Source organism: Trachypithecus francoisi, unplaced genomic scaffold (genome assembly GCF_009764315.1).
Source record: "Trachypithecus francoisi isolate TF-2019V2 unplaced genomic scaffold, Tfra_2.0 Lachesis_group0, whole genome shotgun sequence".
Classification (NCBI taxonomy): Eukaryota; Metazoa; Chordata; class Mammalia; order Primates; family Cercopithecidae; genus Trachypithecus; species Trachypithecus francoisi.
This window is the reverse complement of record NW_022681453.1, coordinates 66260959-66284278: the sequence shown is the minus strand read 5'-3', so window position 1 is coordinate 66284278 and position 23320 is coordinate 66260959. Positions and strand designations below refer to the sequence as shown.

At 38.5% G+C, this 23320-nt stretch overlaps 2 protein-coding genes and 1 non-coding gene across 5 annotated transcripts in view; 2 read left to right on the top strand and 1 right to left on the bottom strand.

Moving 5' to 3' along the window:
* PARP14 (poly(ADP-ribose) polymerase family member 14) overlaps positions 1 to 10593 on the top strand; it is a 55272-nt gene extending 44679 nt beyond the window's left edge. The window contains exons 15-17 of the mRNA XM_033211019.1: positions 833 to 966; positions 7561 to 7735; positions 8058 to 10593. Coding sequence (XP_033066910.1) covers positions 833 to 966; positions 7561 to 7735; positions 8058 to 8347 — 599 coding nt within the window. The 3' untranslated portion in view covers positions 8348 to 10593. The remainder of the gene's footprint in view (positions 1 to 832; positions 967 to 7560; positions 7736 to 8057) is intronic.
* A 3580-nt stretch (positions 10594 to 14173) lies between these two features.
* HSPBAP1 (HSPB1 associated protein 1) overlaps positions 14174 to 23320 on the bottom strand; it is a 50567-nt gene continuing 41420 nt past the window's right edge. For all 3 annotated transcript variants that reach the window (XM_033211015.1, XM_033211017.1, XM_033211016.1), the window contains 3 exons: positions 15544 to 15654; positions 14848 to 15415; positions 14174 to 14534 (listed from right to left, as the gene is read on the bottom strand). In XM_033211015.1, the coding sequence (XP_033066906.1) occupies positions 14882 to 15415; positions 15544 to 15654 (645 nt within the window). In that variant the 3' untranslated portion in view covers positions 14174 to 14534; positions 14848 to 14881. The remainder of the gene's footprint in view (positions 14535 to 14847; positions 15416 to 15543; positions 15655 to 23320) is intronic.
* LOC117084737 lies at positions 22322 to 22425 on the top strand. Its single transcript, XR_004437639.1, has one exon. It is a non-coding gene; the product is annotated as a small nucleolar RNA U13 (small nucleolar RNA).

Here is a 23320-nt window from a genome sequence, read left to right as displayed (position 1 = left end):
GAACTTCTCTCAGAAGTCACCTCTACCGAGAGCAAAAGGTTCCTTGACGCACATGACAGGAAGCAGGCTTCAGATTCTCTGACCAGATCTACTCTCCAAGAAGGGAATGCCTGTCTTGTGTAGGCAGCCATTCCCACCTTCAAACCAGATTAAGTCCCCCTTGAAAACAAGTAAATTAGCTTCCATTACACCATATTTATCTCTTGTGAGATCAGTGTGAACAGATTCCTAACACTCTGAGCAACCCTTGGAAAATAATAAATCACATATGGTATTCTGCTTAGCAGAGGAGAAGACAGAGCTGTCACCACAGCCTATCACATAGCAAAATCTGCCACCCAACTGCCTCTTAAAGATGCTATGAAGAATAATGAAAAAATAGATATGGAGTGCCTGTGGTGGTGATGGTGAGGAGTTCTGGCAAAAATCCATGCATAAACAAAACTAACTACTTAGAACACTGTAGGGAAATAATTTATTGTTAGATTGTGACTATTAGAGATTAAACAGAAAACACAGATGAGTTATACTGCACCAACAGTTCTCAAATCGTAGTATGATCCAAACTTAGGAGGCAGATACACAGGCTCTGCTCCCCAGAGATGCTGATTCGGTTGATCTGTGGCTTTCCTTTTTTTTTGGTTTAACAAGCATTCCAGTTGGTTCTGATGTCGGTTGTCTGTCGTTCATGCTTTGAAAAGCGTTCTCCTAGAAAGATAAGGAACTTTTTGAATGCTTAGCATTGGAAGATAGTAACACAAGAACACAGATACTAAATTTTCCGGAGTGTACTGGGAATATACGAGGGCATCCTCAAATGTCTCCTTTGCAGTTGACATCCCTGCACACTGGAGTGATATGAAGCAGCAGAATTTCTGTGTGGTGGAGCTGCAACCTAGTGATCCTGAGTACAACATGGTGGCAAGCAAGTTTAATCAGACCTGTGCACACTTCAGAATAGAGAAGGTAAGCCTTCTGCTGGAATGTGGTTTCTGAATGGTGGAAATAAGTTCTGTCATGGTCCTATATAAAATCCATTTTCATTCACTTCCTATCACATTTTTAAACCCAGAATTAGAATTTTTATGGTAATTAGTAGATTCTAGATTCTACTCATGTGACCATAATTACTGAGGCATTAAGATTCTTGTGTCAGTGATTACAATATTCAGTTGTAATATGATAGAACACTAAAGACATAGATTTACTTTGTGAAGCAAGCTAATACAGATTCAAAGATATGGCTTTAAAATTGGATTTGATAACTAGCAAATTCCACAGAGAGCCATGCAGAGGCTCCTCCTCAGATCAGGACCATGTTACTCTGCCCCACTATTCACAGGTCAACAGTGCTTCCTTGATAAAGCCAGCAGCCCTTTCCTTGTTTATCATCATTGTTTTGGGCAGGTGAGTGTGATGATTCATGCCTGCAGTCCCAGCTATTGGGAGGCTGAGGTGGAAGGATTGCATGAGCCCAGGAGTTTGAGGCCAGTCTGGGTAACATAGCGAGATCCTGCTCTCAAATAAAAAACAACCAATTCTTTTGGCATCTTCTTCCATTTTTAAACATTATTGATACTGCTCTTTGCAATTATATTTTTCCTTGACTTTCTCTAGCAATATTATGATGATTTTTCTTTTCCTTGACCAATTTCCTTTTCATTATCGCAGGTACTGTTTCTCTTCCAAACCCCTAATTCTAGCTTTATTCCTGCCACTTATGCTTAAAGGGTCTTTTGTTTCTGTACCTCACCAGGGAATATTTTAACCCTTCTTGGATTCAACTATTAGTTCAATGTCAATAGCTCCCAAATCAACATTACCAACCTGGGTCTTTGACTCAAATTCTAGAACATACTCCCAGTGGCCTAAAAAATCTCCACTTGAGGCCGGGTGCAGTGGCTCACGCCTGTAATCCCAGCACTTTGGGAGGCCGAGGCGGGTGGATCACGAGGTCAGGGGTTCAAGACCACCCTGGTGAAGATGGTGAAACTGCGTCTCTACTAAAACTACAAAAATTAGCTGGGCACATTGGCAGGCGCCTGTAATCCCACCTACTCGGGAGGCTGAGGCAGGAGAATCGCTTGAACATGGGTGGTAGAGACTGCAGTGAGCCGAAATCATGCCACTGCACTCCAGCCTGGTTGACAGAGTGACTCCATCTCAAAAAGAAAAAAAAAAATCTCCACTTGAATATCTAACTGCAAAATCAACTTCTCTAAAATTTAATGCTTCATATGTATGTAATTCTCTTTCCCTTTCCTTCCTGTTTTCTGTTTTTGGTTCTACCACTTTCTGAGTAAAGCCAGAGATCTTTGATCCACCATAACAAGTCTGCCAGGAAGACCTGCATTTTCTTTCTTTGCAAATTTTTCTTACTCTCTATTGGAACTGCCAACACTGTTTATTCATGTAGTTAAGCACATAAGAATTCAAAAAGATTCAAAGTGCTCTGCAAAGATATAGACTATACCTTCAGATAAAGTAAATAGACAAAGAAAATGGATAAAGAGAAAAGAATGGCAAGGAAAATAAGATAATACAGAGGTACTACTAGTTCTCAAAAATGTAGAACATGAGGTTACCAATTTGTCTCTGAGTTTCCTAGCAGACAAAGCAAGAAGTAAACATTCAGCTACAAGACTCATAATGTCCATAAATGAAAAAGCAAACCATTTGATAAGGAGGCTCACAGCTTCTCACAATACTGAGACTGACTCCTGAGAGGTTTCTCTTGTGGATCAAGTACTAGAGAATATCCTCAACATCATCCTCACAATAAATTCAGCATCAACTTTTACACCACTGTCTTTTATAATGTAAAACTGGTTGAACAAAATCAATGCCTGATTGAATGAAAACAATTCTATGAGGCACCAAGACAATGTGATTCAAGTACACAGCTCTATCATGGTCTATTTCTGAGATAACAAGTAAGTCTCACTTTAAGTACCAATTACTACTAACTGGTAGTGGCTGACTGGCACATGGTGATGAGATGCTAAGTTTAGATTGAGCAAGAATGAATGTTCTGGTTGACCAGCAATATCTATAGTGGGCCCTATGGATGCCTGCTGCATATTGGCAGACCTTGGCCAGAGAATTGATTTCAATACTTTTTTACAGTGAAACCTTTTTTTTTTTTTTCAATAAAATCTTATGTGAAATCCCAGTGTATGAACCAGATAAAAGCAGGGGTGTCGGTAGTACTTAAGGCACCTCCAGGGAGGTCCCTAGAATTGTGAAAATAACATGAAAAATGGGTGGTCTTTCATCCTCTATGACTATTAAGTCTTATGATTAAGGTTTTTAATATCCATAAGCCTTCCACTTAGATTCAACAATTTTGCCACTATTGCTTTCTCTGCCTGTTTTTGCTGAAGCATTTGAAGGTAAGTTGCAGACATCATGATACTCCTATTTTAGCAAGTATCTCCCAATTAAAGACATTCTCCTAAATTATGACAATGCCATTATCCCAATTAAAAACTTAACATTAATTCAGTAATATCCAGTATACAGTCCATATTCTTTTTTTCTTCCCCCCGAGACAGAGTCTTGCTCTTTCACCCAGGCTGGAATGCAGTGACGTGATCTCGGCTCACTGCAACCTCTGCCTCCTGGTTGCAAGCGATTCTCCTGCCTCAGCCTCCTGAGTAGCTGAGATTACAGGTGCCCACCACCATACCTGGCTAATTTTTTTGTGTGTTTTTAGTAGAGATGGGGTTTCACCACGTTGGCCAGGCTGGTCTCAAACTCCTCACCTCAAGTGATCCCTCCGCCTCGACCTCCCAAAGTGTTGGGATTACCGGCGTGAGCTACCACGTCCGGCCCCAGTCCATATTCTAATTTTTCCAATTGTTCAAAAAAATCTCTTATAACTCCCCCTCCCCCACCCCAGTCTGAGTTCACACACTGTTTGGACATTATGTCTCCTTTGTGTCTTCTAATATAGAATAGTACTCTTGCATTTAAAAAAATATTTTTGTGACACTGAATTTTTGAGTTTAAGCCAATTGTGTTGCAGAATGTATCACATTCTGGATCTGTCATGCCTTGATTTTTGTGGAAGAATCCATGCCAGTTTTATAGATTCTAGACTTATCTGATTCTTGGTAATATCATTTATTTCTCTATCCTCTTTATTTCTGGTAAGCTGAGTTAGGTTGAAAGATTTGAATAAATTCAGATAAATATTTTTTGCAAGAATACTTCATAGGTGATACATCACATCAGGAACCTCAGATGGTAAGGCCATCCCACTATTAATGATGCTAAGTTTGATCACTAGTCAAGTTGGTGACCACCATATCTCTCCACTGGAATCAGTAGATTATCTGTGGGATGATACTTCATCAGCATATGAGTATCCTGTTCCCCAACAACCTTGTACTGATTGATTTTCACTTCCATTGATGATCCTTGCCTGAATCCATCATTACACTGGAGGTTGCAGGATGGTGATTTTCTAATTCTGTCATTCCTTCTATATATGTTATTTGGCATTTTTTTAAAGAATAAATGTTCTTTTTTTCCCTGATTTTGAAAAAAAAATCAGTATGTTATATTTAATTACAGTGATTATTCTGTTAGATGTAAAAATTATCCTACATTTGGCTGGCAGGAAGTTGGCTCCCACGTCTTTTAATGACCGCATTTATCTTTGAGCATTTCTTTACTTTTTGCCATGAGATTTGTCGTGCTCACCCTGTACTTTCCTTGTCTCGTGCCTGGAATCAGACATTTTTCTAAGAAGCCCTGTTACCTTTTAGTGGGGAATGGTAGTGAGAAACCAAGAGCTGTGTGTTGTGTGTGTTCACTGCTATTGAGGTGTTGTTGCTTCCAGGGTCTTTTGTGGCTAGAGCTAAGAAAATCATGAACTTGTATTTATGTTTTCTTCTTTTTTTTGAGGCAAAGGTGTGCTCTGTCATTCCAGCTGTAGTGCATCGGCGTGATCACAGCTTACTGCAGCTTCCAACTCCTGGGCTCAAGCAATCCCCACCACTCAGACTCTAGAGTCGCTGGGGCTACAGGCACATGCCACCACACCTTTTTGTGTGTGTGTGTGGAGATGGAGTCTGTGTTATCCAGGCTGGTTTCAAACTTTTGACTTCAAAAGTGCTGGGATTCACCCACCTCAGTCTCTCAAAGTGCCAGGATTTCATATTTTCAATTGAAATTTAATGTTGAAACATTTTTTCTTAATATCTTAATATTTTATGTCATTTTGTGTATAACAGAAATTTTGGCTTTTAATAATAGTACATTCTTAATTGTTTCATCCTATAGAATACATAAAATTGTTTCAAAATTATCATACCAAAATTATTATTAGCAATATTAAAAGAGCTATGCCAGCTTTCTTTTGGTTATTGTTAGCATGTTATGGTATATCTTTTCGCATTCTTTTTCTTTTAATCTTTTAATAACTGTATATTTAAGATGTATCTCTTGGTAGCAACATATACTTGAGTTTTGCTTTTTCATCATCCAGTCTGAAAATCTTTAACTGGAGTACTTAATCTTACTTACTGTACTTACTGATATGTTTGGGTTTAAATGTACCATATTAATCTTTGTTTTCTATTTGTAATATCTATTCTTTGTTCTTTTTTATCTTTTCCTGGTTTCTTTTGTATTATTTCTATTTCATTTTCACCCCTATTATGTTGTTAGTTACACATTCTAATTCTTTCATTGCTTATCCTAGAGACTATAACATGCATCCTTGACTTACTAAACTGTAATGTAAATTAGTACATCCATCATTCCCCAGACAATGGAAAGACCTTTGAATACTTTAAACCTTATTTATCTCTCTTTTGCTTTTTGTATTGCTTTTAACATGCATTTTAATTCTATTTATATTTGAAACCCAATGAAACATTTTTGTTTATATTTATTTACATGTACCAACATATTTATCATTTATTTCCAGAGTCCTTCAATTCTTCCTGTATTTCCACGCTTCCATCTGGGATAATTTTTCATCTAGATGTAGTATTTCTTCCAATGCAGATCTGGTAGTGAAGAATTCTCTCAGTTTTTATTTATCTGAAAATATCTTTATTTCTCTTTCATTCTTTAAAGGATATTTTTACTGGGCATAGAATTTTAGATGGCAATTATTTTCTTTCAGCACTTTCAAGAAATTATTGTCTTCTATGTTACTGTTTCACCGTACTTCCCTTCTCTCTGCAATCTTAGCTCATCAAATCTTTGATGCCTTCAGATAGACTTTTCTCCCTCTCTAGCTCTTCTAGTAGTTGTTGGTAAGAGGCTGGTCTGATAAAAGTAATCTACCCTGGCTAGACATCTGCTGCTAATAATAAACCTACTAAATAAAGTTTAAGATTTATTTGTAATTTTTTTACCTTAGAATTTATCCCATGAAAAATATTGAATCAGATTACTATATTCAAAAATTACTTGATATAATTATTTTAAAATTTTTTAAAGAGTAAGAAACAACCTTTTTAAATTTAAGAATTAACAGACTAAGAAATTGAGAATTATTTCAAAACTCAAAAAATGTTGAAGGCTTTAAAAATGAGTAAGATAAAATTTAAGGTAAATGAAATAAAATGAATGTAGGCATTTTGAAGATTAGAAATTTAGCCATAGATAAAGAATACAAAGGAAAAATAATTTTAAAATCATAAACCAGATCAGCAAAATATATGCTAATGCTGAGACTTTGAATTAGAGTGCAAAAACTGTATCTTAATTAAAAAGAGAAAACTCAAAACTGGAAAAAAAAAAAAAAAAAAAAGAACCAGATGATGGCAGGTAATAGTGTTAAGCCTGAGAGTTCTCCAAAATGGAAAACATTCTGACAACATGGGCAATATGGAACCTTTACTTTGTGCCTTTCCATGAGGGACTTTGGCCACCTTTATCCACCCCTCAGTCTTCCCAGGACAGCTTTATGAAACTGCTACTACTTGGTGATTAGGGGAGTTTAGAAGTAGAACCACAACCCAGGACCCAAGCAGTTTCCAGCACCGCCCTGGAGGCCACTGCCTAAAGAGTATGGTGAAAGCATGGCCACTTTGGTCTACAACATTCAAGATTCAGGCTCCACTCTTCCAACTGGACCAGAGATTTTCATTAGTTAATTTCATTCTTGCCTAGATACTCTGTTGCTTCTCTTACTGTAAGTACACAACTAGGTCACCCAGTATCCCAGAAGGACTAAGGTGGTGAGAGGCAGAGTGCAAAGCAAGGTGGACACAGCAACAGGAACAGTCATTAGAGTACATGTAAAAAGCAGGAGTTGCAGAAGTTGGGCCAGCGGAATTCATGAGTACTTAAAATCCTAAACCTTGTTTGCATGTGGTACATAGAAGATGTTAAAAATTAAACCAACATTCTTCCCATTGCCTGGTTTTATGAAACACTGGATCTAAAAAGATTTCTGAATGCAGAAAGCTGCCATCTGGCATTGGATTTTCTGTTTAGTGTGCTTTTATTTATGAAACATAGTGATCATGTTTCATTTGCTGTATATTGGCAAGTGCTCTTGGAACTGGCAGAATATTTTTCTTTATTAATTTGTAGATTGAGAGGATCCAGAATCCAGATCTCTGGAATAGCTACCAGGCAAAGAAAAAAACCATGGATGCCAAGAATGGCCAGACAACGAACGAGAAGCAACTCTTCCATGGGACAGATGCCGGCTCCGTGCCATACGTCAATCGAAATGGCTTTAACCGCAGCTATGCTGGAAAGAATGGTAAGGAAGCGAGTGATCTGGCTGCTTGGAATGAGGCATCAGCCATGAGAGCCTGAGTTGGCTGGGACCATGTGGATTCATTGCGGTCCCCCATCATTGATGGCCATGTTGCAGCCCAAGTTTCAGGGTAGGACTCACTGTATTTCATCCCAACGGGGACTGACTGGCCCTTCTAGGTAGAAAAATTGATGATTAAAAGTGAAAAGCACAGAAAAAAAAAATTTAAGAGAGGCTTTAGAAATAACATTATTTAACAGATTGGGCCAACATATCAAATTTTACATTACACTGAAATCCTTAAAAATGGTTTTTCTTTTCACAGCTGTGGCTTATGGAAAGGGAACCTATTTTGCTGTCCATGCCAATTATTCCGCCAATGATACATACTCCAGACCAGATGCAAATGGGAGAAAGCATATGTATTATGTGCGAGTGCTTACTGGAATCTATACACGTGGAAATCAATCATTAATTGTGCCTCCTTCAAAGAACCCTCAAAATCCTACTGACCTGTATGACACTGTCACAGATAATGTGCAATATCCAAGTTTATTTGTGGCATTTTATGACTACCAAGCATACCCAGAGTACCTTATTACTTTTAGAAGATAATGTTTTGGTATCCTTCTCACAAAATATTATCCATTTGTACATATCTAGTTGTAAAACAAGTTTTAGTTTTTTTTATTCCTCTTAACAGATTTTTCCAATATCCAAGGATCATTCTTTGTCACTGAAGTCAGTCTTTCTTCAGCTTCTGTTTCATAATGGAAATGAACTTATCTTGAGACCTAATAACTTGGAGAATTTAAATGAGATAATGCAGTTGCAGCTGTGTGTCCACAAGTATGGACATCAGATCTCTGGGAAAAGAACAGGTTTGTATTTTCAGGAAGGAGAGAATAACAATCTTACAGACAGAGGGCACAGCTAAGCACAGCTGCCACTGCGGGAGACAGCCGGCTCCACGTCAGGATGCCATAGTGCTGTGGGGAGCACAGTATTACCAAGTGGGTAGGGCTTCTGTCTTCTCTGGGAGCAGGGATGGTATCTTAGTCATATTGTTTTCCTTGGGATGAAGTCTGTGCCTAATGTGCAATGGATACTCCATAAATGTTTGATAAACCAATGAACGAAAAAAAGCCTAGTCAGGCTCCTATCCAAAGTAGGAACTATCTCTTTAACATTCTAACATTCTTGACTTACTGTCACTTTACCTCAAATTGAACAGATTCCATGACGGGAACTTCATTCTTCACAAACTAGCCAGTGACATGTGGGACAGCTCTGGCCAGGGCTCTGGGACTGCAGTGTACTTTCCCTGCATGGTCCAGGAGCTGTGATGCGGTTGTGGTCTAGGGGAATCCTGCCCCATGGAGTTCCACCGCACAACCCTGGCTCCAGTTGCCAGAAGGCTCTTTTTAATGTTGAACCAAAATGTGCCTTTTTTTTTTTTTTTTTTTGAGACAGGTTTCACTCTTATTGCCCAGGCTGGAGTGCAATGGTGCGATCTCAGCTCACTGCAGCCTCCGCCTCCCAGGTTCAAGTGATTCTCCTGTCTCAGCCTCCCGAGTAGCTGGGATTACAGGCATGTGCCAACACACCTGGCTAATTTTGTATTTTTAGTAGAGATGAGGTTTCTCCGTGTTGGCCAGGCTGGTCTTGAAATCCCAACCTCAGGTAATCCGCCCGCCTCAGCCTCCCAAACTGCTGGGATTACAGGTGTGAGCCACCGTGGCCGGCCAGTGTGCCTTCTTATAGTGTCTACTCATTGGTCTTTGTTCTGCCCAGTGATAACAATGGGATAACGCCTGCTACACAACTTCATTGTGAAACCCTTCTCCTGTACTGAGATTAAATGAACTCTAAGATTAAATAGTCTATTTTCCTTGACAGCCTAGCTTTTGTTGTCTTATGTATAAATAAACCAAAGGAAGTAAGCAGTCATATTGCTAATCTGCTAACTCGTATCTATTGAATGGTAAAGTTTTAAAAATTTCCCCAGGTAAGTTTAAGATTCAAACACCATCTATTGAGCATGTAGATCGTGTGCCAGGTAGTAAAATAGGTGCTTTCACACACATTGTCTGAATTCCTCAAACAATCCTGTGAGGTAAGAATTATCTCTGCATTTGAAACTTGAGGAAACATGCTCAGAGTGCAAGAAGCTTCCTTGCCTGAGATCACCTAAGCAGGAACCCTCAGAGCCAGCAACTGAATCTTGGTCCCTGTGATGTCAAGTCCATTGCAGAACATGGCCTCTAGATTAATGCCACTGATTCAGGAACATCTCCGACAGTCTTGAAATACCCCCATCTTCCCTTGTTGTTTTTTCCTTCTGGCTTCTTCTATTATAGTCTCTTTATTTGAAACTCTGTAGGCCAAGGCCAGAGCTGATACCGACACGGAGCCAATGCAGATAGCACCTCAGATGCTAGGGGTCGCTGGGAGGATTAAGGGATTTAATCTGCTAGGAACACCTGTACTTGAAGTGGAGGAGGTTAGGGGGCCACAGTTGCTGCTTCATTAACATAGAGGTTTTGGATTTTTTTTCTCTTGTGGTTTGTTTTTTAAGTGGATTGGCAGGCTCCTTATTGCTTAAGAGTGGCTGTCTAGGCAGGCCACTGGCATCTGAATTCATCATTGACAATAAATGTAAGAAACTGGAATAAAAAAGAGAGACCTGCTGTTATTCGCTTTTGTTCTCCAATGGTTTGGTTAACTCAGGGTAAGGCTGAGTATCAGGGTATATCGCACCGAAGAATAACAATCCATTCAGTAATGTTATAGTTATCCTCAATCTAAATATGTTAACTGTCATTTTCCTCCTTTTCAAATAAAATACTGGAAAACTGTCATTTAATGGTAAACATTTTTATCCTAAAGGGCAAATACGGGGGGGGGGGCTTAATGATAAACACCACTGCTGATAATAATAATAATTTTAAAACCACAACTAAGTATGACAGCATGAAGGGATGCTCAGTGTATTAATATCTGGCTGAAAATTACAGGAAGGGGCATGATACAGCCATAGTTCAGTGAATCTGAAGGGCTTATCGACCCTAGCAAGTAGCCCCGGCTGAAACAAGTCCACTTTGCACCTGTGATAGGTCTTGGTTGTTTACTCTAGGGTCAGAAATTCTCTTTTTTGGTATTTGGATCACCTGAGGTGTTTGCTGAAACTCCAAGCTCTGGCCTCGTCCCAAAGGAGTCAGATTCTCTAGCACTAGAGTGGTTCCCAGGAATCTGCATTTTGGGCAAGCACCTCAAATAATTCTGGTATCTCTGACACCCAGAGCCACTATAAAATGTTCATGGACCTCAAGCACTTTTGCCATTGTGGGCCCTTTATTGCATAAAAAAGTTAAATATAATTTGCAACTGCATTGACATGAACACAAATGAAGTCAAGGCTGGATTATATATTTTGTTCCTGATTTCAAAAGAAACTAAAAATCTTTGTGGCCTCCTAAAAGATTCGTGGGCCCTAGCCATTGTCTACTGTACCTCATAGATAAGGCAGCCTGCTGCTGCTCCCTTGATTCTGTGACATTAGGGGGAAGGCTGAGCTTTTATTTATTTTTTATTCTTTTAAGGATAGAACTTTTACTATGTTGCATGAGCTGGGCTCAAGCAATCTCCCTGGCTCAGCTGGGATTATAGGCACATTCGGCCAGGTTTGTATTCTTTAAGTACCTTGGCACCCAGGCTGGAGTTCAATGGTGCGATCTCGGCTCATCGCAACCTCCGCCTACTGGGGAGGCTGAGGCAGGCGGATGGTCAGGAGTTTGAGACCAGCATGGCCAATATGGTGAAACCCCGTCTCTACTAAAAAAAAAAAAACAAAAAAACAAAAAAAACAAAAATTAGCTGGGCATGGTGATGTGCACCTGTAATTCCAGCTACGCCTCAAGCGATTCTCCTGCCTCAGCTTCCCGAGTAGCTGGTACTGCAGGCATGTGCCACTACACCTGGCTAATTTTGTATTTTTAGTAGAGACGGGGTTTCACCATGTTGGCCAGGCTGGTCTCAAACTCCTGACCTCAGGTGATCTGCCCGCCTTGGCCTCCCAAAGTGCTGGGATTACATGTGTAAGCCATGGCGCCCAGCTGAGGTTCTCTTTAATCAATGATTTTGACGAGTTGATGGGTGCTGACGAGTTGATGGGTGCACCACACCAACATGGCACAAGTATACATATGTAACAAACCTGCACGTTATGCACATGTACCCTAGAACTTAAAGTATAATTAAAAAAAAAAATCAATGATTTCACTCGCTCAGGCAGCTTACCTGTGAAATGCAGGATGAAAAGGGACACAGCTGCCGTGGTGGCTGACAGCCCCCCTTTCACTCTCTTTTCTCACATCATTCTCTGCAGATAGTCAGAATCTCTTGCTGCCTTACGGTCTCTATGAAATCAGGAAATTATCCCCCATAATCTGTTTCATACCATAGAAATCCATGCACAACATGTTAACTCTTCTCCCAGGTCTCAGCATCTCAAAGGTTTAACTCTAATTGAATTAAATGTTTTGTCTCAAAATGCCTTGTAAACTTTCTTGACCCCAACCTACACTAAAAAATACATTTTATATCAAGCCCAATACATACACAGATGTAACTGAAAAGTTTTATGAGATATACTTACCCTGAAATATTTTTCATGAAAGGTTTCCTGAAATAATAGAGTATTCCAATTCAGTAAAATTACTTTATTCCATTTAAAAGCAGAAAACAAAAAACGCTGGTCTCTGTAATCCCAGCACTTTGGGAGGCTGAGGCAGGCAGATCACGTGGTCAGGAGTTCGAGACCAGCATGGCCAATATGGGTGAAACCCCGTCTCTACTAAAAAAAAAAAAAATACAAAAATTAGCTGGGCATGGTGGTGTGCACCTGTAATTCCATCTACTCAGGAGGCTGAGAGAATCACTTGAACCCGGGTGGCAGAGGTTGCAGTGAGCGGAGATCGGGTTACTGCACTGTCGCACGGGCGACAGAGCGAGACTCCACCTCAAAACAAAAAACCAAAACAGAACAAAAAAACAAAAGACGCTGGTCTCACCTGCTACACTGATTTTAAAATAGGTCACTATCTGCAGTTTGAAAAAGTGGTCAAAGGAGTAGCAAGCATAAAAAGTAAAATATCTGTAGTAAATGATGTCTATTTCTGCAATAGGAATATACCAAGAATAACAGCTACCTTATCTTTGGCTACATTCTCTGTCCCAATGTACTTGATGAGGTATTGTCAATAAGGTCTCATTTTTATTATTCACTCACTCAGAGAGATATATATATATATATTTTTTTTTTTGAGACGGAGTCTCGCTCTGTCGCCCAGGCTGGAGTGCAGTAGCCGGATCTCAGCTCACTGCAAGCTCCGCCTCCCGGGTTTACGCCATTCTCTAGCCTCAGCCTCCCGAGTAGCTGGGACTACAGGCGCCCGCCATCTCGCCCGGCTAATTTTTTGTATTTTTTTAGTAGAGACAGGGTTTCACCGTGTTAGCCAGGATGGTCTCGATCTCCTGACCTCGTGATCCGCCCGTCTCGGCTGGGATTACAGGCTTGAGCCACCGCACCCGGCCCTCACTCAGATATTTAATAAGCACCTACTACATGCTGGGCACTGATTGTGGCTCTGCAAATAACAGCAATAATCAAAGTCCCTACCCTTAAGGAGTTACATTTTGGTTGGGAGAGATACTAATGAAATTCATAGGTAAATACATAGTGGTCAGATGGAGATAAGTGCCACAGAAGGACTCTTTTCAGACCCTTCTTTCTCTGGGGATGCTTACATAACAATACCCTTCTTCCCTCCATGAAAACACATACTTTGGATTTACTGATACTCTTTACCTCGAGGACAGTAGGATAGCCAGCTATTAGTTCATCTCAAAGGTAACTTTGCATATCTTTTCTGTTGTGTGTTTGTTTCATGCATGGTTACCCAGAGATCAATATGCTTTTCTAATTTCTAAATTCCTTCTTAGACAGTGATGGTGATTAATTATCCCTGGATCTTGCAAATGTAATGAAAGTGGGATCAATTTCACTGAGCTAAGTCTTTAGTCACTGTTTGGGGAGTTTGAGTCCTTTTTAGTCCTAGGATTGGTGTTCCTAGATGTCCAAGTTCCTTGCCTGAAGAGGCCTCATACTGAACCCACAACTACTTTTCTCCTGATTGGTATCCTGCTCTGAATGACAGGGGTTATCCAGTGAGAATTCTGCAGCTGTTATAAGTGAGATCACCTCAGAGCAAGGCTAGATTCCAGACCCAGTGGATCCATTAGACCAGAGGCTGACAAAGCTTTTCTGTAAAGGAACAGATAGTGAATATTTTTTCTGGGCCATACACTCTCTGTCACTACTCAACACTGCCGTCGTAATCCTGAAGACATCGTAGACAATATGTAAATGAATTGCATGGCTGTGTTCTAGTAAAACTTTATTTGCAAAAGTAAGCAGCAGGCTGGTCCCTGGCTGAGGCTGAGGAAGACAATACTTCCTGCTGGAAATACTTGGGACTTACATTTGAGACAAGCTGAAAGTATGGGATGAGGGAGGAACAAAAGCTTACAAACAAAGAGCAGCCAGTTTGGCCAAAGAGGAATATGCATGAAAGAAGGTGGCAACAGATTGTGAACATGTACCCTAGAACTTAAAGTAAAGAAGGTGGCAACAGACTGAAATGTAATTCGGTAAGGATAAATACATTTACAAACGTGTAAACTGACCTTTTGCTGGTTCATCTTTATTTTACAGTCACACTACTTAAAAATACATATTTTAGGCCGGGCGCGGTGGCTCAAGCCTGTAATCCCAGCACTTTGGGAGGCCGAGACGGGCGGATCACAAGGTCAGGAGATCGAGACCATCCTGGCTAACACTGTGAAACCCCGTCTCTACTAAAAAAATACAAAAAACTAGCCGGGCGAGGTGGCAGGCGCCTGTAGTCCCAGCTACTCGGGAGGCTGAGGCAGGAGAATGGCGTGCACCCGGGAGGCGGAGCTTGCAGTGAGCTGAGATCTGGCCACTGCACTCCAGCCCTGGCGACAGAGCGAGACTCCGTCTCAAAAAAAAAAAAAAAAAAAAACATATTTTAAAAATATTATTTTAAAAGTCATCTTCCACTAGAATCACAAACTTCTTCCTTGTATCAAAAGTTGTGCCACTATCCTGGTTACTTGTGGATTCACCAAGCAGTCCAGCAAGTCATCCGTAGAAATGAATGTTTGAGAAGGAGCCGTAGTAGCATTTGAGGCAATCTGTTCCTTAATTGCCTTTTCACTGTTGTTCATTATTTGTTGTCTCTTTACACAATGCAGTTTTCCAAAGTGTTCTCCATCCTTGTCAACAAAGTCTTTCCCATCACTTCCAAATATGCTTCCTCTTTCTGAAGGTGGTTCTTTGGACCTCTGTGCTACAGGTAGCAGATCAGGGCCAAAGGGACTTGCTGCCTCTGGTTTGCCTGTTCCTGTGGTCAAGTTCTGGCTACCTGTTTGGCCCACCTCCATGTGGCTGTACACATTTAATTCTTCCTTTTTCATGCACTCTCCATCTGTTCTCAGTGCTTGGATTTCTACTACCTTAGATGTTCTGCAATGATCAAAAAATGCAGAAACGGCTGCATTTAAGTAGCAACAGTTCACTGCATGGGACGTTTCCTCAACCTAACGGAAAAGAAAAACCCTTTAAAGTGGTTACATACATTTAGTTACATTGGAAAACAAAAGTCCTAGTCAGGGCTGGTTTACCACAGGAAACTTAACTGCCATGATGAAGACCAGAAGCCGCCTACCTCAGTGGGGTTTAACCAGGCTCTGGTATTTTGTGGATTCTCTGCAGTTTTCAGGGCACACACAAGCATACGAGTGATTGCCTCTTCTACCCGGGCTAGGTGATCCTCTTCCTGAATTAAAAAAAACACACTTTTAACTTTTATTAAGTCTCATGGCTTTTTAAGAGAGAATAAAGTCTCTTTTAATTTCATCTTCTGTTCTCTCATTAATACAAATTTTGTTACAGAAGGAAAGAATATGCTATTGGTAGAACCACAATTTTTGTGTATTTACTATCACCTGCCATCTAGAAGAGTTGCAGAATATTTCACCAAATTTAAGTATGTATTCTATCTATAAGACACGGCCTCAAGTATCAATCACCTTATGATATTTTCTCCAATCTTTTCCATTATTTGACATGTTTAAAGTTTTTTTTTAAAGTACCACATACAGAGGAATAATCCCTATAGAGTCTGACAAGCAAATTATTTCAGAGATGGAAGAAAAATTACAATAAACATGCTTGGCTACAAGAATGAGATGGCTATCCATCTAAACATGGCTTTCTTAAGACAGAGTAAGCATAAGGTATAGCATTAATGAGGAACTGCATTAAAATCAACAACTTCTGTTTACCAAAAAACACCACAAAGGAAAAAAAACAAGCTAGATGCCTGTAACATATATAACTGATAAAATATTAATGTGTAGAATAAAGAATCTACACATACCAATAAGAGAAATGAGCAAATTTTTAAAAATGGGCAAAAGACACAATGACCAGCATTTTTAAAAGGAGCAATCAGTTGACTAATAAACATATGAAGATATGTTTAGCCTCCAGGGAAGTGCAAATTGAGAAACCCATGAAATTGGCAAAAAGGGGCCTGATGGTTCCACGTGGGACACTGATACATTAATGAGAAAGCAAACTGATAGAGACATTTGGAAAACATGGGTGGCATTATCTCATAAACTTGAGTACTGTATACCCTACGGACCAGCAATACCACTCCGGGATTTATACACAGTCTAGAGAAACTCTTGCACATGTGTGCCAGGAAACATGTATAAGAATATTCTGTTCATAGAAGCAAAAAATTGAACACCGAATCATCCATCAATAGAACAATGAATAATGCATAAATTATTATAAATATAAGTTATTGATATATATACATATATTAATATATGAATAGTAATTAAAATAGCAGCATGAATATTAATAATGAATAAACTATGGAGTATCTTAACACAGTATTATATCACAGTGAAAATGAATGAACAGCTTACATGTGACAGCACAAATGAATCTTAGAAACACAATATTGAAATTAAAAAGGCAAATCTCCATGATGAGATACCACTTCACACTAGGACAGCACTAATAAAAAAAAGACAGATATTAACAGGTGTTGGTGAGGATGCAGAGAAATCAGAATCTTCATACATTGCTGGTGGGAATGTAAAATGGTGCTTCAGAAACCTGGGAGTTCCTCAAAAAGTTAAACACAGAGTTACCATATGTAATGATTAATTTTGAGTCAAGTTGGCTAGACTATAGTGCTCAGTTGTTTGGTCAAACAATAATCTGGATGTTGCTGTGAAGATATCTTGAAGATATTACTAGCATTTACAATCAACTGACTTTATGTAAAGGAGATTACACTCAATAATGTGCGTGGTCCTCATCCAATTAGTTGAAGTCCTTAAGAGCAAAACCTGAGATGTCTTAGAGAAAAAAATTCTGCCTCAACACTGTAATAGAAGTTCTATGTGAGTTTCCAGCCTGCCAGCCTGCCCTACAAATTTCAGACATGCCAGCCCCCACAATCAAGTAAGCCCATCTCTTAAAGTAAATCTCAATCTCTTGTTCTCTATATAAATACAGACATTTCTAGGTATTATATAGATATCTACATTTACGGACATGTAGATATCATGTAAAGATATCTATTTACATATATACTCATAGGAATGGAATTGCTGGATCAAATGGTATATCAGAGTTCCTCAGAAAAACAGAACCAACAGAAGATGTAGCCAGATAACCAGATACAGATATAACATATAGCATTAGATTCATTTTACACCGTAAGATTTAGCCATGCGATAGCATGCATCAGTATTTCACTTCTTGTGATATTTGAAAAGTATTCCATTGTATACATATACCACATTTTATCCACTTATCAGATGACTGATATTTGAGTTGTGTCACTTTGGGCTATTACGAATACTATTACTGTGAACATTCATGTAGAAGTTTTTGTGTGGACCTACATTTTCATTTTTCTTGGTTATACACCTAGGAATGGAACTGCTGGGTCACATGGTATATCAGTCAAGGTTCTCCAAAGAAAGAGAACCAATAGAAAAAAATATATATGTGTGCATATGTGTAGAGAGATAAGACAGATGGATAGATGGACAGATAAGTGACAAAACTTTTTTGTTGAAACAAGAGAATGAGAAGAGTGAACGGAATAGATAGGGAAGGGATCCAGAAGAACACAGCACCACTTGAGCAGAGCTAAAATCTCTGCTCTTTTCCAAATATGTTATTCATGAAAGCAATATCAGAACCTGGAGTTAACCTGAGTTATATAAGTATGGTAGGCTCTAAAACCTAAGAGCTTTTTGGAGCTAAATTTGGCAAAAAGAAGGAATTATTGTCCAATGTTGAAGAGACAATGATAAAAGCAACATATGACAGAGAAAGATAGGATTATGTAACTCCAATTGTGTATTCCAGTTTTTCAATAAAGAATGAGTGGCCTTCAAACAGAATTATACAGAAAGATGTTGAAGAAGGAACTGGAGGTCTGGTTTGGTGAAGGACAGAAATCATCCATTTGAAATCAGCATGAAGTTCTTAGCTACCACACTTCTAAGTATGGAGTCTGTTTATACTCAATGATACTAATTCTTTGGAAAATTATAGAAAAGATTACTAAACAGTATATAATGAGTCTTTTAAAAACACTGTGGTGAAGTCATTCATGTTACTGAAGTCACGTAAATTCAAATCTAAATAAAATATGAACAAACACTATCCTATGGTAAATTAAAAAACAGTATATCACAACCAAGTGGTATTTGCTCCAGAAATTAAAGATGAATCAATATTAGGCAACCAATTGATAAAATTTATTGCACTACCAAATGTTTACTCAAGAAGAATATTATGTAATCTTCTTTATCAATTCAACAACATTCAATACCTTTTCCCGATTTTAAAAAACAAAAAGTAACGAAATAGAAATTGATGGATACTTAATATGATAAAACACATACAACTCAGCCCCAAATCTAGCATTTCATAGTCAGGAACAAGGCAAGGATGCCCACTATCTCCACTATTATTAATGAATTGGATGGATTAGCCAATGTAATCAGACCAAATCTCCACCCCTACCCCACAATTATAGGCAAACAAATTAGAAAGGAAGAAGAAAAACTATCTTAATTTTCAGGTAATCTGAGAGATACCTGAAAATCCCAGAAAGTCAATATAAAACTGCCACGAAATAAAATAATTCAAATTAACACAAAAATCAATAGCTATTATATACACTAATAATATCCACTTAGAAGACAGAATGGAAGATAAGACCTTACCCTAGCAGCGAAAAAAGATGAAATATGGCAGTCCTTCCTTACCTGCAGTTTCGCTTTCTACGGTTTCAGTTACCCGTGGGTAATCTCAGTCAGAAAATATTAAATGAAAAAATCCAGAAATAAACAATTTATAAGCTTTCAATTTCATGCAATTCTGAGTAGTGTGATGAAATCTCCCACCATTCCACTCTACACAGTACACATTACCTGCCTCTGAGTCACTCGGTAGTTAGCTCAGTGATCAGATCACTGTCGTGGTATTTGCAGGGCCTATATTCAAGGAACCCTTATTTTACTTGATAATGGCCCCACAGTACAAGAGTTGTGATGCTGGCGATTTGGATATGCCAAAGACAAGGCGTAAAGTGCTTCCTTTAAGTGAAAAGGTGAAAGTTCGCGACTTAAGGAGAGAAAAAAACAGCATGCTGAGGTTACTAAGGTCTATGGTAACAAATATTCTATCTACAAAACTGCGAAGAGAAAAAATTATGGTAGCTTTGCTATCACACCTCAAACTGCAAAAGCTGCAGCCACAGTGCATAAGTGCTTAGTTAAAATGGATTAAGTTTGCATCTTAGTTAAGACATTACATTTGTAGGTGGAAGGCATGAACAGAAAAGTGTTGACTGATCACAATCGGGTTTGGTAATATTCAGGGTTTCAGTAATCCACTGGGGTTCTTGGAATATATCCCCCAAGGATAAGGAGATACTACTGTGTTTAGGAATAAACATTTAAAAGAAATGTGCAAAGCTTATGTGAGGAAAACTTTAAAACACAGCTGTAAAAACAAAAACAAACAAAAAAACCTGGACTTGGATATGTGGAAAGGTACCTAATTTGTGGACAGGACAATTCAAAATCATAAAGCTCAGATAAAATTTAATACGGATTAAAAAATTCAATAGGTTTTTTTTTTTTTTTTTTTTTTTTCTGATGCTAGACAAGCTGATTTTAAAGAACACATAAAAAAACAGAGGCAAGAATAGCCAGGAAAACCCTGCAAAAAAAAGCAATGGTTAGTCCTGCTGATGTTAAAATGTAAGACCTCACTAAATAAACAGGAAGAAAGACCAATGGACAAAATAGACTCACATACGTTCAGATATCTAGTATATGATGAAGCAGACATTTCAAATCATAAGGGAAAACAGACTAAAATAAATGATGGTCCTGACAATCCTATTATCATTTTGGAAAAGATAAAATTAGATCTCAACCTTATACTATATCCTAGTGAAAAACTTCCAAATGGATAAGAGATCTCAATGCAAAAAACATGAAACAATCTCAATTCTAACATAAAACATTGGTGAATTCCTTTATGACCTGGAAAAGGTCATATGACCTTGGTTTCTAATTATGACTCAAAAACAATAAAGTTCAACAACAGATTTTGTTGGTGAGGCTGTGGAGGAAACAAGCACTTTCATTTACTACTAATGGAAATGCAAAATGGCCCAACCACAACGAAGCTGAATTTGGCAAAACCTAACAAAATTAAAGATACATTTACCCTATGACATGGCAAATCCAGTGTTAAGATCTTCCCCAAAGACACACTTCAACAAATACAAAACAACATATGCACAAGGTTATTCAGTGGCATTATTTGTAATTACAAAAGACTGGAAACAATGCAAACATCTATCCTTAAAGGAACTAATTAACAGTAGAGCACTCATATAATGAAGTACTAGACAGTGGCTGAAGAAAAATATGAACGTTTCTCTTTACTATTATGTAGTGAAATTCAGGATATTATTGTTGAAAAAAGCAAGGTGTGGAACACTATGGTTTATTACTTTCTGTGGAATAAAGGATAGAAAATAAAAAATATATTTGAATAAGTATATAAATAAGTATACAAAGATGTATTTATATGCTTATGCACTTTGTACATATAAGACTGTTTACATACTTATTTACATATAGAAATACATGTATTCATTTACTTAATTTTATATACAGATACATGTTTACAAGAAGCACTGGAAGTGATACACCAGAAATGAATAGAAATGGATCTCTATCAAGGTTGGGAAAAATGGAGTGGATGGAACAGCGACGAAAGGCAGACTTCCCTGAGTATAACTTTTAATATAGTTTTGACAAGTTAAATGTTCTACATATTCAAAATATTAAATTAGATCAAAATTTTTAAAAAGTAGATCCTAAAATTGAAAACAAACTGAAACAAAGGAACTTAACTAAATATCCAATTAGTAAAATAGCCATAAATGAAAAGAAGTCCTTCACAATGACTCCTGAATAAAGGACTTTGTATCTATCCCTCTTAGTGATAGATACAGTCTAATAATAAAAAGAATTGCAAAGAAATTTTAATTTTTACTGGCAAGCTTTATGGTTAGTAGTAATATTTGTATTTGAATTTTGGAAATATAAATTTGACATCTTTTTTTTTTTTTTTTGAGATGGAGTGTTGCTCTGTCACCAGGCTGGAGTGTGATGGCACGATCTCGGCTCACTGCAACCTCTGCCTCCTGGGTTCAAGTGATTCCCCGGCCTCAGCCTCCTGACTAGCTGGGACTACAGGCACGTGCCACCATGCCCGGCTAATTTTTTGTAGTTTTTTTTAGTAGAGATGGGGTTTCACCATGTTGGCCAGGATGGTCTCGATCTCCTTACCTTGTGATAAGACCACCTCTCGGCCTCCCAAAGTGCAGGGGATTACAGGTGTGAGCCACCGCGCCCAGCCTAATTTGACATCTTAAAAAATATATTGCTGGATACAGTAAACAAATAAGTATATTGCTGGGTTTTTTTTTTTTTTTTGAGACGGAGACTCGCTCTGTTGCCAGGCCAGAGTGCAGTGACTCGATCTCGGCTCACTGCAACCTCCATCTCCTGGGTTCAAGCGACTCTCCTGCCTCAGCCTCCTGAATAGCTGGATTACAGGTGCGCACCATCATGCCCAGTTAATTTTTGTATTTTTAGTAGAGATGGGGTTTCACCATGTTGGCCAGGATGGTCTCGATCTTTTGACCTCATGATCCGCCCACCTCGGCTCCCAAAGTGCTGAGATTACAGGCGTGAGCCACCAAGCCCGGCCTTATGTTACTGTTTTTAAGGACCCAGATTTTCAGTGTAAGAGAAGAGATAAAAATACAGAAACAAATAAGAAAAAATTCTATCATGTTAAACTTGAATTAGATACTTTTATAATTCAAAAGTCTGATGACTGGGTGTCATGCTCATGTGTGAGACATGCCTCTCTTAAGCCTTGTTATGACGTCAGCACATTACCTGTCTAGATATATTTTTTAAACACGTGAATTAGAAATATATCAATATCTATCAATCAATCATCAATCAATCATCTATCTATCTCATATTCTAGCTACATCACTGAAAGAGCCTAGAAACAGTGACACCCAGAAGCAATGAACAGCTTTAGAGCTGAGATCTCAGTTTCTAAAGGCCATTCCCTACAAAAAGAACTGTGGCTACCTGGAGAAATTATAGACTTCCAAGTTTGGGGCACTAAAGAAAAAAGGGTATCCTGGGATAGCTTCCTGTGCCAGAAAGCCAGGATACACTCAAAGTCTAATTAATGGGGACGTATCAAAAGGGCACAGGCCAGCTTGAAGTTTCACTAAAAGGACAGATAAGACCCAAATTTAAAATTATCTTGTCAAGCTGGAATGCTCAATCAAACTAACATGATGAAAACGAACAGGGATGACTGTGAAATACTGGATTTAGAATTAAAATCAGCTTCATAGGTACAGGACAGGATTCAACCTGCCTGACAGCAGATCATCTGAAAAAAAGCACCGACATTTTAGAGTTGAATATGAATCTAAAGTGAAATGAGATTACTAAAAAAACTAACCCAATATTACAAGCAGCACTGGAAATATTTAGGATGGAGATCATGTGGGGTAGAAATCTTATACTCTACCAAATAAGGCCCACTAATACTCAGTTTTAGGCACCATATATTAAGAGAACTATTCTAGACATAATAACTCTCCCCCTCCTCATAGCAATTTCTACTTTTTAAACACCTGCCATATGCCACGCACTATATCAGATGTTTTTACAATGTGTTCTCCAATTTAACCTCACAACCACTCTACTGAGGTGGGTTCAATTATAATCCTCATTTTACAAGAAAATGGAGGCTTGAAGAGATTAAGTAACTATCTA